This window comes from Lissotriton helveticus, chromosome 9 (assembly GCF_964261635.1).
Source record: "Lissotriton helveticus chromosome 9, aLisHel1.1, whole genome shotgun sequence".
Lineage (NCBI taxonomy): Eukaryota > Metazoa > Chordata > Amphibia > Caudata > Salamandridae > Lissotriton > Lissotriton helveticus.
The window spans coordinates 436,601,501-436,615,151 of NC_136070.1; the positions used below are offsets into that span (position 1 = coordinate 436,601,501).

The 13,651-nt window shown below is 51.0% G+C and overlaps 1 protein-coding gene across 2 annotated transcripts in view; it reads right to left on the minus strand.

The window, feature by feature from the left end:
• The window catches only part of LOC144782779 (exocyst complex component 3-like), a 380,915-nt gene extending 367,520 nt beyond the window's left edge, over positions 1–13,395 (minus strand). For both annotated transcript variants that reach the window (XM_078662074.1, XM_078662073.1), the window contains exon 1: positions 13,095–13,395. In XM_078662074.1, the coding sequence (XP_078518200.1) occupies positions 13,095–13,326 (232 nt within the window). In that variant the 5' untranslated portion in view covers positions 13,327–13,395. The remainder of the gene's footprint in view (positions 1–13,094) is intronic.
• Between the last annotated feature and the right edge of the window lie 256 nt (positions 13,396–13,651).

Here is a 13,651-nt window from a genome sequence, read left to right on the forward strand (position 1 = left end):
ATCTTTGTGATTTGCGCTGAGGGAACCCTTCTGAGGCGCCCTGAGTTCTACGCCCCGGACCATCTTTTCCAGCCCTATATGATTCTAGCCAGATCCATGCTTCTTCTGGAGTCTCATAAAAGCTGGTGGAACCATCTACTATTATTCTCAATTTGGCAGGAAACAGCAATGAATACTGACAACCTTCTTCCCTTAACTCTTTTTTAATAGACAAAAAGGATGAGCGACGTCGTTGAACTTCAAAAGTATAGTCTGGGAACAGGTTGACCCTACTATTCCCCACGTGATAAGGGCCGTCAGTGCGCGCTCTCTGGAGCAACAGATCTCTGTCCCGGAAGTGCAACAGGCGGGCCACCACTGGCCTCGGCGGTCGCCCCTGCTGCAGCGGTCTAGCTGGTACTCTGTGCGCTCGTTCTAAGGTGTAGAAGGATGAAAGCCCCTCTGGTGCCACTACTGCTTTCAACCAGCTCTCTAGGTATTGCACCATATCCGCCCCTTCAGCTTTTTCAGGCAGACCCACTATACGGATATTATTCCTCCAGTTTCTACCTTCCGCATCCTCAGCACGCCTCTCCAGCGCCGTAATTCGGTCCAATGCGTTTGTCACTGTGGCTTTCAATGTCTTCTGCACCGGTTCTGCATCTTTTAGCGCTCCCTCCACCAGTTTTACTTGATCTGCTAATTTGGAGTGGTCCGCACGCAGGAGTCCCAGTCCCGCTGCTACATGTGCTATATCTTGTTGAAGTGCAGCACGAGAGTCCGCTATCGCCGCCAGGATTTTGTCAAATTGCTGCTTCATAGTGGGGTCCTGGGGTGTCTCCTGCCCCTCAGACTCTGATTGGCCCGGGGGGCTCGCTATCCGAGAGCTGCTGTGCACCGTCTTTCTTCCCTTTTAATCTCCCCATTGGACCACTCATCAGCGTAGTTCTTACTAACTTTGGGAGCTATCCAATTCCCACTGGGTCGGCAACGGCCGGACACCGCAGCTTTTGTTCTCCTCATTGGGGGGGAGCAACCATGTTGATATCTTTCTCCGGGTTTGGTGCCCCAACCCGGCTCCGACACGCATGGAGGTGCCCCTCCTCCGCTCCAGCCGCGATATCCGATCAGCTGAAGGGCCTCCTCCTGCATCGCCCCATCAATCGCACAACTGGGCGGCCATGTCTACAATTATGCCGCCAAATCCTCCGTCCCCCCAGCAGATTCCTAGGCGGCAAGTCTCTAGCTCCTAGGGGCCCAATCCGAAAGTGGCCCACTCTGTCCGCCGAGACTAAGGCTAGGTCTCAGCAGCCACTGTCCAGACCACCATTGTTAGTAGCCTCGGTGTTCTATCATTCCCTGGGGCCCTACCAAGTTCCAATCCTTCCAGTCCCGGGAGGAACACCTCAGCCCGGGGAACCGGGAGTCCAGCACGTTTCCCGTTTCAAGGGCCCTCCGCAGCTTCCTGCAACGCCAGGCTTCAGCACGCTTCAGAGCCACTCCTTCGCTTCAGTAGCCCAGGCGCCAGTTCCCCGCCATTAATCTTTGTTCCACTTAGTTTCTCCTATTAGGGGCCAACATATTCACCAGGGCGCAGTTACACCCCCCCACCGGGTCACAGAGCGCAGCAAAACCGGGTATCCACGCCCGCTTCCGCAGTTTGCAGTCCCAGGTCCCGCTACGCCCCACTTACCAGCGTGGAGTTGGATGCCTCTCCCACCTGCCACTCAACCGCCGCCGTTGCTCTGGTGGGTCGCGTCTCTTCTCCGGCCCCTCGCGGCTGCCTAGGCTCCAGCCCTCTTGGTTGCACCCGCCGTGCTTCTTCTCCGCCGGCGTCTCCAAGTGCCAGTTGATGTGGCGCGGGCCGTCCGCCCAACCTGCTCCTCTCTGCCGCTCTCAGGCCGGGGGGGGGGGAATGGCGAGGGCCCTCCGCTGCTCTAGTTGCCCTCTCCCCTGTTCTCACAGCGCCAATGCAGGGGAGCAGCAGCTCCCGCGAGCGTCTCTCTCATTATCCTCGACGGCCGCCGCGGCTTCAGTGCTCTCAGTGGCTTCACTTCCCCCTCGCTGGCATCCCCAGGTGCCAGTCAATGTTACGCAGGTCATCCGCCCGATCTGCTCCTTTCAATCTTTCTTAGGCTGGGGGGGAAAGGTGGGGGCCCTCCACTGCCCCAGTCATCCTCTCCCTCATACTCACAGCACCAATGCAAGGGAGCGGCAACCCCCACTAGGGTCTCTTCCTCGGCCCGCAGTGGCCGCCTCAGCTCCAGCGCACACGGCATCTCCAGCTGCGCTCCTCTTTCGCCGGCGTCTTCAGGCGCCAGTCAATGTAGCATGGGCCGTCTACCCCGTTTGCTTCTCTCTGCAGCTCTTGGGTAGGGGGCGGAAGTGAGTGCCCCCCGCTGCTCCGGTCGTTCGCCCACCTTGCTCGCAGTGCCGATATCAGGAAGCAGCAGCTCCGAGCCTCCATTCACGTCTCTGCCGCCATTTTGCGTGTCTCTCTCAACTCGGCTATGAGCTGGAAAAACACCCTCACAACTCTGCGATCCCCTCCGTTCTTGGATAGGAGCCGCGCCAGCACTGGTGCGCAATGCCTCACCAACATTTGGGCGGCGGCGGGGGGTGTAATGTCGTTTTATAACAGGATTATTTCAGGTCGTTGGTGGAGCTCCTCGCTCACGCGGCTTCCACCATTGGCCTCCAAGCCACGCCCTTCGAGGATATCACTATGTTATATGTCGGGAAGCCAATGCCCTCATGACCGTGATACTCCCTAAGGGTGCACGCCAAGGGCTCCACGACCAGGACATAAAGTAGTGGCGATAGTGGGCAGCCCTGTCTTGTGCCTCTAGTGATGGTGAACTGGTCTGTGACTAAATTACCTATACGTACTCTAGCTTTGGGCTTGTGGTACAATGTACCAAACAGTTGTAAAAAAAACGACCCCAATCCTATCCTTGTAAGTACCTTAGGAATGAACGCCCACTCCACCGAGTCAAAGGCCTTTTCCATATCTAGGAAGACTGCCACCGCATTAACATCTTGCCTCACATGCTGCATAGTGCCAAATACAGTACGGATATTGTATGTGTGATTTCTGTTAGGTATAATTCCTGCCTGTTCTGGTGCCACCAATATCGTAAACAGGGGGGCTAGGCGATTGGCCAGGGTGACAATGGGCGATATTAACTACACTCCTCTGGCGATCTCCCTGGTTTAGGGATTGTCCCTAGGATCGCTTCCCTCATGGATCTCGGCATGGTACCCTCAACACATAGATCGTCAAAGAGCGTGGCCAAGTGGGGAGGTAAGATATCTATGAAGGCTTTATAAAAGTTGGCCGTGAGGCCATCCACCCCCGGCGCACTGCTTGACTTCATGCCCGCCAGGGCTTTGAATATTTTGTCTTTTTCTATTGGGAGCATTAGGAATTCTCTGTGCACATCCGAGAGGGAGGGCAGTGCTATATGCTCTAGGTAGTCCTGCTTTTCCTCTTCCATGTCTTCTGACCTTGACGTATTAAGATCTGCGTAATATTGTCGGAATCTCTCCGCAATATCTACCTCTTCCTTGAGCAAGTCTCCCTCCGCAGATCTCACCTGTGTTATCAGTGTCTTCCCCCGTTTTGTTTTCTGGGTCTGAGCCAGTAGGGAGCCCGGCCTTTCCCCCTCCCCTTATGTGCGAGCTGTTGTGTATTTGCCTAAAAGTTTGACCTCATTATCCGCTGCTTCATGGTATTCTTCGAATAGGGCCTTTATTTCGTCCTCCCGCCCCTCTTCCCTATCCGCCCCTTGCTGATCCTCGAATTGTTTTAGCTTCTGCTCTAGGTCCTGCAATCTCTGCCTTATGGCCTTCAATACCCCAGAATGTTTGGTCATTGCAATACCATGTATATAAACCTTGAAGGCCTCCCAAACCGTTTGAAAACTATCTACCGATCCTATATTGACCTTGAAAAAGGTTTCTATAGCATCCGCTAATTCCCCCTTAAAGACAGGGTACAGCAGCGAGTACAGTGGGAAGCGCCAGGTAAATGGAGGAATCGTTTTCTTGGGGGTAGCCAATGTTAGTAGTACCGGTGAGTACCTTACAGGCTCGATTATTTTCTACCACTGAAGTTGAGGCCAACCAGAAATCTATACTTGTGTGTATATTATGGTAAGCGGAGTAGTGTGTGAAGCCCCCTGGAAGCAGGTTGCGTGCCCTTCATACATCTTCTAGGCCCATGCATGTCATCATCTTTTCCAGCTCTCTCGCAGCTGCTGATGGTTTCCTGTATGGGCCTGCCGACCGATCTACACCTGGATCCCTGACCATGTTAAAGTCGCCGCCCCACAAGATCGTTGCACCCTGTAATCTCTGTGTCGGGATGCTAACAGTGAGTTGAACTCAGGGCAGTCATAGTTAGGACCATATACATTGCCCATAAGTAAGTCAAGCCCTCTGCCCCTACATCTTGAAATGACAAACCGTCCATTAGGGTCTGACTCCAGCAATTCTAGTGTTTAAGCTGATTTGGGGTTTACCCAGGTCATCACCCCTTTAGCGTGTGTCATGTACCCTGCGGTGTTAATGTTCCCTATGAGTCCTTTACTTCTCAGTATCGCACTCGTTTGTGGAAGGTGTGTCTCTTGCAAAAGGGTCACATCAACATTGTGCCTGTGTAGGAAACTGAGTACCTTCCGGGCCTTACGGTAATCATTAAGTCGCCTAACATTCCAAGTCATGTCCAAGTCATGGCACTCAAGCTGTCTACCAGTTTCTGTTCTTCACTCCCGCGATCTCCCGCCATTAGATTGGGTTGTACCTGAGCAATATGCAGCCCTCAGTGTGCTTGGGTGAAGTGCGTCGCATAGCGCCCAAATGCCTGCAATTTTCTGTAACGTTTTTGTAATTACTTGCGTACTGTGTGCATGTACATAGCGTGCTGTAAACCAGAAGAAAACCATTCCTTTTCAAAAATGCCCTCCGCTACCCCATCCCCGTAGTAAAAAACTCTGCCCTTCGCCCTCCCGTTCCTCTCCCACAGCAGACCACCCCCAACTTGGCCACGCTTGTACCCAGAGCTCCCCACAATTCCCCCCTCCTGATCCCTCCTCAAAATGCAACTGGTGTGTCAGGCACTATGAGGCGGAGGTAGATCCATGGATAAGGTGTAGCGCCCAACAGAGAGAAACCCAGTCCAGCCCAGCCGCACTTGCGTCAATTACCATGGTTTGCACTAGTTCCCGCCACCCAACTCACGCCAAAATATAACTTGATCCTCTATCCCCACTAGAAGGTGCTAACCTTCATTTCTTATTATGAAAGATCTTGCTGCCCCGCTTTACCATCCAGGGCACCACACCCCACTTTGTTCCATGGAGTCTCTATTATAGGTCAGACTACAATGTCTCTCATCCTATAGGCTCGAAGACCCAGGGCGCTCCCCAGTCAGTACATGCAGGGCTAACCTCCCTCTATGCTCTAAACCCTGAACTCCTGTCCCAACTTCCCACCTTTCCCATTTTACTCATCTGGCGTGCATAGGCACTTGATCTCAGTACTGTTCATCCAGTGGACCTCCGGTCGCTTCGTCCAGGGACCTCCTTTCCGGGCTACCTTGATGTTCCGTCGCCCAGCGTTTAATGGCCTGCTGCAATGACTTGGGGTATGTAAATATATGTGAGCGCCCTTGTCCGTTCACCCTAAGCTTCGCAGGATATAGCATGGCGTAGTCGACTCCCATGTCTCTAAGCTGCTTCTTAAGTGGTACAAAGTGTCTACGTGCCTCCTGGGCACGGGCGGTGAAGTTCTGATACAGCTACAACTCGGAGCCCTCATACCACAAATATTTATTTTCTCTGGCTATGCGCAGCGCCACATCCCGGTCACGATAATTAGGTAGCTTCGCAATTATCGTCCTAGGCGGGTCGCCCACTGGCGGTTTAGGTTCCAGAGAGCGTTGCACTCTCTGAACGACGAACATTGCGGAGAAGACTCCCTCTCCCAGCAGAGTCACCAAAAGCTTCTCCACAATTTTCTCCATATTACCAGTGGATGTAGTTTCCAGTAGGCCTGTAATCCGCAAGTTGCATCTTCGTGAGCGCGCCTCCAAATCCTCTGTCTTTCCCTGCAGGACTCGCATCACCTTTCCTAGCTGTTTGTGATCCGCATCTTGGGTGGTATGCGCTTCTTCCACCTCCATTAATCGCCTTTCTGACATGTCTAACCTATCTGCATGTTTATCAAGACTCTCCGCCATTCTATCCATCCTATATGAAAGTGCCTCCATTTTTGTGGCCAGTGTTGCTATGCCACTCTGCACAGATTTCTCCATGGACCTAAGAATGGTGCGAATGTCTGAGTCCGGGTCATCACTTGTTGGGGGTTGCGATCTAGCGTCCTCGCCAGAAGCTCCATCGTAAGATTTTGAGCGCTTCTGCTCGAAAGACTGTTTAGATTGGGTCTTATCTCCCCTTCCCATTTCTGCGACGCCGCAGCCCCTCTCACCAGTGGCGTGCACTGTCTCTGTCGTTCCTTCGTGTTATGTGCTATCAAGTGGAGTATCTCTGCGCCACTGCGACTCCCTTCCCCGTGCAATGTGAGCGGCCTGCCACAGTGAGCCATCCCTCTCTCCGGATCTCAATTGAGCAAGGCCTGGCCTACCCCTGCATCTTCCGGCACCTTCAATCCTGCGCCTTCCGGTGTTATGAGGATAGGGATGCTGTGCAGCTGGGCCTCCCCTTGGTTGGGTGGTCTAATCCTCAAACTGGTGGCCCGCAGTGCACAGCCGCACTTGTAGGGCCTCTGCGCACTTTTGCGTATCTTCTGCGCAACTCTGCAAGGAATCACTTATATCTCTCATGTATCCCCCACCAGTGTTCAGTGTCCAGAGTGTTCAATGCCCGCTGGAGTCTTGCCGCCGTCTGCTTATCAACGGGAAACAGTCCCCATGTCTCACCTCCTGTTGCGCCTCCTCTCGTGCCCTCTGTTCCTCCACTCAGGCTGTAGGCGGTCGCCCCATGTGTTATCTGCCTTTCATGCTGCCTGGTGATTCCTGCCTGAGAAGTTGCTGGGGCAGTTGTGAGGTTCTGTAATTCTCGAGACTGACTCCATTTTATATTGTGCCACCATTTTGTGTTGCCCTCACGTAGGCCTGTGAAGGTAGCCTGGCGAACAAAGTGGCCTGGCCTTCTTAGTCCATGTATACATTAACTAGGTTTCTTTCTGACTCTGGAATGAACTGTAAGAAACTGGCCTCTTCACCTGAAACTGACCTCGCAAAGCCAATTTCCCTGATCGATCTTTGTCTGAGATTGCCAATCAATGTTCAGGACATCGTTAACTTGTAGTTTCCTTGCACATGCCCTATCTTGTTCATCATCTGTTACTGTTTCTTTTTTATGTTTCTTCATTACATGGGTTATGCTTTCAATTATAGGTTTGTCCGGCTTTTGGAGATTGAATTTGGGACATTCCTAATGATTAACTTGATGATACTGTACATGTAATCATGCCATGCCCTGCAGTGCCATCTAAATCAGATTAACCTTTGTGAACTATGTAATTATAATGTTTTGCCCATATCCTGCTAAAACCCCAAAGGCTACTCACCTGCTGACCCTCCAGATTTTCCATTTGTTTAGGAATGTAATTGGTACAACTCCCTTACATTCCTGGGGAAGGATAAAGAGTATATAAGACGTGAAGTAAGACCATCCTAGCAGACTGCCTCATTCAGTTGCTAAGGCTTCTGTGTGACGTAGTCTCACCTCATTTAAGGTTAATAAAAATGTTCTTTTATATTTCAGCTTCATGCCCAAATTCTTTATTATTGGTTTGAATGGACTAAGTATCAGTGAGACCCCTGAGAAGGATTTCAAATTTCTTCAGTTGCACTCCTCGGCTGCGTCTTTGCTTGTGACAGTGCAGGCATGTGACGTCTCCGCACTCCGCCGTGATCCAGGGGTCTCAGTATGTTCACCAATCCCTTTCCCACTACACGCCACCACCAGTGCCTGGTGCCGCTATTTTCTGGCATGCCGCTCGATCGTCTTTACCAATGTGCGCCGCCAGGCATCCGCTTCTGCCGCACGTCGCAGCACGTATCTCCGAGTCTGCCGGCACTTTAGCCTGGTGCTTTGTGGCCTACCAGCCACCTCTGCTCATCGTTCCTCTGCTGTGAGCTACTATCCACCACTCTGAGCGGCTCCAAGTCTTCTGCACACCTTCCGGCAACTGACCATTGGTTTTGGGGAGCTGGGTCCCAGTTATACTGCAGGATTGATGCAGGATTATGAAACGACGCGGTGAAGAGCCAGGCTCAAGCGGCCATTTCAGTCGCGAGCTAGCTCCGCCCCCCAATCTGCCATACTAGTTCACAAAAATACCCCAATTGTACCCGTAGGAGAGCTGTCAGACCCACAGGGCCGGTTTAGCCGGATGTGGGAGCGCTTGCATCGCACTCAGTGATGCTGGTTAGTTGCTATGGCCCTAATATCGATGACCTGGTGTTCTTTGCTACACTATGAGGGAAGATTGTATACATTGGTTCTACACACGTGCTGTGGGGGTGGAGATTTAAATATTACTCTGCACCCCACACTAGATAGAAACAACCTGCAACCACACCACTATACCCGCTCCCAACGCTACATGGGGGACATCATTACGAACTGGGGGCTACTAGATGCTTGGAGATATATGCACCCAGACAGGAGGTAGGGCACCTGCCACTCAGCCTCGCACAAGACCTCGTGCCGCTTAGATTACTGGGTGATCACTAGGGGACTTAGCACATGGCTGATGGGGTGGAATACCTAGCACGTACCTAATCTGGCCACTCCCCTGTACACATGTGTATCTTGCCACCCATCACACACACCCCGTATATAAACTGGAGTATGAATCCCACCATGCTCTAAGACAAGGCGTTCCGAGCCAAGATGGAGCAGGAGATACAAGATTTCTTCCAGCAAAATCTTGGGTTCGTTGAACATGCAGCAACGGTGTGGGAGGCATTTAAAGTTACGGTCCGAGGACTGAGCATTACAAAGGGAGGGGGGTGCTGAGAGACTTGCAACAGACGCTCACTAGATTAGAGGACAAACTCAAGCGACTTGAAGAGGACATAATATGATCACCATCCCTGCGGAAATACCCAGCATAAGGGATAAGATAAAAGAGTACCAGGAGGAAGCAGACATGGAATGCTGATTTAGAGGGAAATATTTCAACGCTCGTTGTTATGGGGGAGGGAGAGAGGCCAGGAAGGGCACTAGCGGAAACTATCTGAAAGCCCAGATTTTCCGGGCTACGTATTAGAGATACAAACCCCTGAAGGAGGGAGCATAAAATACACATTGGATATTCTCCAAACATATCAAACTTTCTATGCTACATTATATACATCGGCCAAACAACAGCTGATATCCCTGCAGCCATACCTGGAGCCAGTTGCCCTAGGGAGGTTAGGAGACTGCAGAGAGAGTTTCTGTCTGCTGCGTTTGAACTAGACGATATCAGAGCTGCCATAATGCAGCTTCGATCGGGCAAGGCTCCCGGGCCTGAAGGCTTGCCTGCTGATTTCTACAAAGCATACATAGAGCACCTAGCACCAATACTCAAGCAAGTATATGACGAAGCCCTGGAACTTCGGGAATTGCCGACATCTATGAGAGAGGCCACCATAATCTCCATACTTAAACCTGGGAAGCCAGCGGACAAATGCGATTCATACAGACCTTTTTCTATGATTAATTGTGACGTTAAAATACTGGCTAAAGTAATTGCGAATTGGCTGAGTCTCTTAATGAAGGCGCTAGTGCTGCCTGACCAAGCAGGCTTTGTGCCAGGGCTTACTACCTCTCATAACTTCTGCACTCTCTTTGCGGCAATGCAGGATATGGACCCTGACCTAGAGACGGCCGTGATATTCCTCAACTCCACCAAGGCGTTTGACTCGTGGAATGGGACTACTTGTTTGGCATACTGGGGCGAATGGGGATGCTGGAGGGCTTCCTGGCCTGGATAAGGCTGTTATATATGTGGCCACGTGCCAGAGTTGTAATGAACCACGCCCGCTCGATCCGGGTTAGAGATCACAAGGGGCACCAGTCAGGGCTGCCCACTGTCATTGCTGTTGTTTGCCTTGGCGGTCGAGCCCTTGGCGGCCCGGCTTAGGCAGTTGCATCGTGAGTGGGCCCTGGAATTTCCCACTCGACATGTATTAATTTTTCTATATGCGGACGAAATCACGCTATATGTGCGAGAGCCCCAGATCAGCCTTAGTCCAATTTTGCAAGGGTTTAGAGTGTTTGGTAAGCTACCAGGCATCAAAATAAACTGGGTGAAATCCCAAGTGTTTCCGCTTACTGAAGCCATACGTCCTTATCCCTTAGATTACCCATAGAATGGTGCCCTCACGAAGTTAGATATCTCAGAATACCAATAACCAGAGATGATCCAGAACTCCTGCGTAACAATTATGGGAGGGTGATAGAATACATCACCGAATCCCTAGAGACATGGATAGCGCTACCCTTATCCATGGCGGGAAAGATCTCCCTGATGAAGATGGTGATTGACCCTGGGAGTAGTTGGCGAAGTAGCGCTATGCGTAGCTACGCGAAGCGCACTTCGCACTACGCGAGCTATGCGTAGCTGCACGAACTGCGTAGTGCACTCTGCAAAATGCTGTTCGCACTGATTGCACAGTGCTGAATGCTTGTCTGCACTGTGCAATCAGTGCAAACTGCATCTTGCTCAGTGCAAGCGGTCGTTTTTTGCCGCTCGAGTAGATTTCTACTCGAGCGGCAGCATTCTCAACACGGACTGTTAGTTTCTCATTGCGAGTGGTCGCAAGGATACGCGACCACTCGCAATGAGAAACCTGACCTCCCCTCGTTGAGAATCTCGCTGGGAGGTTTATTTTCCACATTTGCTATTGGCAACTTGATGTCGCTGATCGCAAACGAGGAAGAAATCTCGCCGGGATGTCATTCTGCTTGCTCGTGGTTGCCAACTTGATGTTGAGGACCGCGAGCAAGCAAAAAATGACCACTGCGCAATGCTACGCTATGCGTGTTTGCACTGTGCTACATGCAATTCACGTAGTGTGAAGTAGCGCAAACTTCACAAACTACGCAAGTGTAGCGTAGTGCTTCGCCTAGGGTTAATGGTGATGCTACCCAAGTTACTGTACTTATTTATTAATATCCTCCTCTCACCGGGGCTCTCCTTCTTCAGGACCCTTAAAACCCAGATGATACGCCTGGCATGGTCGGCTGAAAACCCAGACTGAAATGGGAAACGCTGACACTGCCGTTTGCTAAAGGGGGTTTTGAGGCCCCAGACTTCGAACTATATTATTTAAGTGCGCAAGCGCTTTAAGGGACCTTCTGGTTCAGCCCCCCCCATCCCCCCTTTATGCCACACTTGGCAATAGAACAATATTATATGCAGCCCACCCCACTATCTGGATATTTAGCACCACAAACACAGTCGTGGAAGGTGTACTCCTCCATCGTGAGGTGCACAGTGGCTGCATGGCAGAAAATAGCGGAACAACTGACTATAGACATGCGGGACTCTTCACTGCTCCCAGCAATCCGTCATCCTGCCCTAGAGGTAACACAAGAGGAGCAGTGTCGCCAACTTCTCACTAAAATGAACAGTCAAATGGGGTGATCTATACAAAGGCGGCACATTCCTCACCAGAGAATAGTTCTTTGCTAATAGGGAACATGAACCGATGGAGCTATTCATGTATATCAGGCCGAGATAGAGTATGAGGGCTGAAACCCCCTACAAAGGACCCGCTACATAGACTCCTCCAAAACACGCACTGAGCCCATGTAGTGTCCCAAATCTACCACCCTTCGCAGAGACTAGTCTTCATGCGGGGACCGCTAGAGAGCACTGGGATCAAGAAATAGGAGAACCCTTTGATGTAAAGAAATGGAAAGCAGTAAGGTAATCTACGTCAATAATGCAGCCTGAGCCCTTGTTTACTTTTCATAATATACTCAGTGGTGGCTAGCATTAATAAATTATGGTAGGGCGCGATAGTGCATAACTCACCATAATACGGAGAGTAGCGAGAGCGCGGCCTGTGCCGCACTTCTCTGCCAGGATTACGGTTGTCCACATTCAGGAAAGGAAAGGACTTCCTTTACTGCTCAATGGAACTCGATCCAACCAATCCTAGAGCTACTCTCATCAACATGAGAGTAACTCCAGGATTGGTTGGAGCAGGCTAACCTAGCCCTCATTTTGAGGCTGGGGGGCTGTGCCAGCAGTCTCCAGGCTGTTTCACAGCTTTTGATTGCTGGGTCTACAGTGCGCATGTCGGGCTGCGTGGCACAAGACGACCAGCCAGTCTGACATGCACACTGTAGACCAGTGCTGGGATCCTGCATTTGCAGGATTCAGCCCCAACCCAATCTCACTCTGCACACATCGCGAGCCTGTGTGGTGGCAAATAAAAAAATTTGGCATTGACATACCATTTTATTTATTTGTGTTTGCCTGCTGTGCCCGAAGCAGGCGGGGTGACACTCCTCCGCTCTGTAGGAGGCGCTGCCCCTAAATATACTATGTTTCTGTCATTTTTTTTTACCAATCATGTGACTTTTTATATCAGTGCATAATACGAACTGAGTAACCCCCTAGGTGTCGAGGTGAGCCCAGGTTCTGGGTGGCTCTGCACAACTGGGCACAAAGGAAAGCCTTGGAGTAGTGGTGTTTCTCACAAGAATTCATACTACATTCTCATCCAATCCTTGGCCTCTCTGCAGAGCGCACAAATTTGTGGTCACATGTGCCAACTGTTATTATCATTTTATTTGAAAGTGAGCGAAGGAAGCATATGGTTATCGAAATTATGACAGCGTCAAATGCAAAGAACATTAATGTATCTGCAACAAAGTATCACTAAATCGTCAGCCAAATGCCACTCATACAAACTGAAAAACCCATAGAAATGTCACTCATAAGCCGTCCGAAAACTCGAGAGCTACGCTCTAATCAACGGGTGCTTTTTCAAATATTAGAGTTGCAGTGGTGTGAGCTACAGAAAACCATCTCAGTTTTTCTCTGTGTCCCCCCCCTTTCGCACACTCGGGGAAAACCCTTACCTGGAGGCGTCTGTGGGCTGCGCGGTTTTGCATTGCGCGTTTTCTCAGCGAGTACTGTTTCGACGATTTTGCGTCCACATCGCTTCAGTTTTGCTTGCACTTTGTTATCCTTGGTTTCTGTTTTCGCGGGAAGGAGAAGGCTCGTGTTCTCACTCGCAGTCCCATATCTTTTGTTTTTCTTGAATAGTTTTTTAATTGACTTTCCAAACTTTCTGGATGGCTGCTGCGCCATTGGGTTATTATTCGCAAGCGATGGCGGAGACGGGCTTAGCCTCTGTTGTCTGTGGGAGGGCTTCCCCGGCACACTGAAGAGGCTTCTTGGAACAGTTACGCGCGATAGAAGCTGCGAGGAGAACCATCACATCGCCCAGTCACTGGTTGCCGCATTTATTCCGTGAGTCACAAAGCTAGGCGCGCCGTTTTCCCACATGAACTACAAACAAATCCAAACGCCTCTTCCCCTCGCTCACGTGCTCCCGGGAAACCCCAGAACTTTTTAATATTCATTTCAGAAGGTGAAACTAAATATCACGAGCTCATTCGTTTCCAGTTTGCTT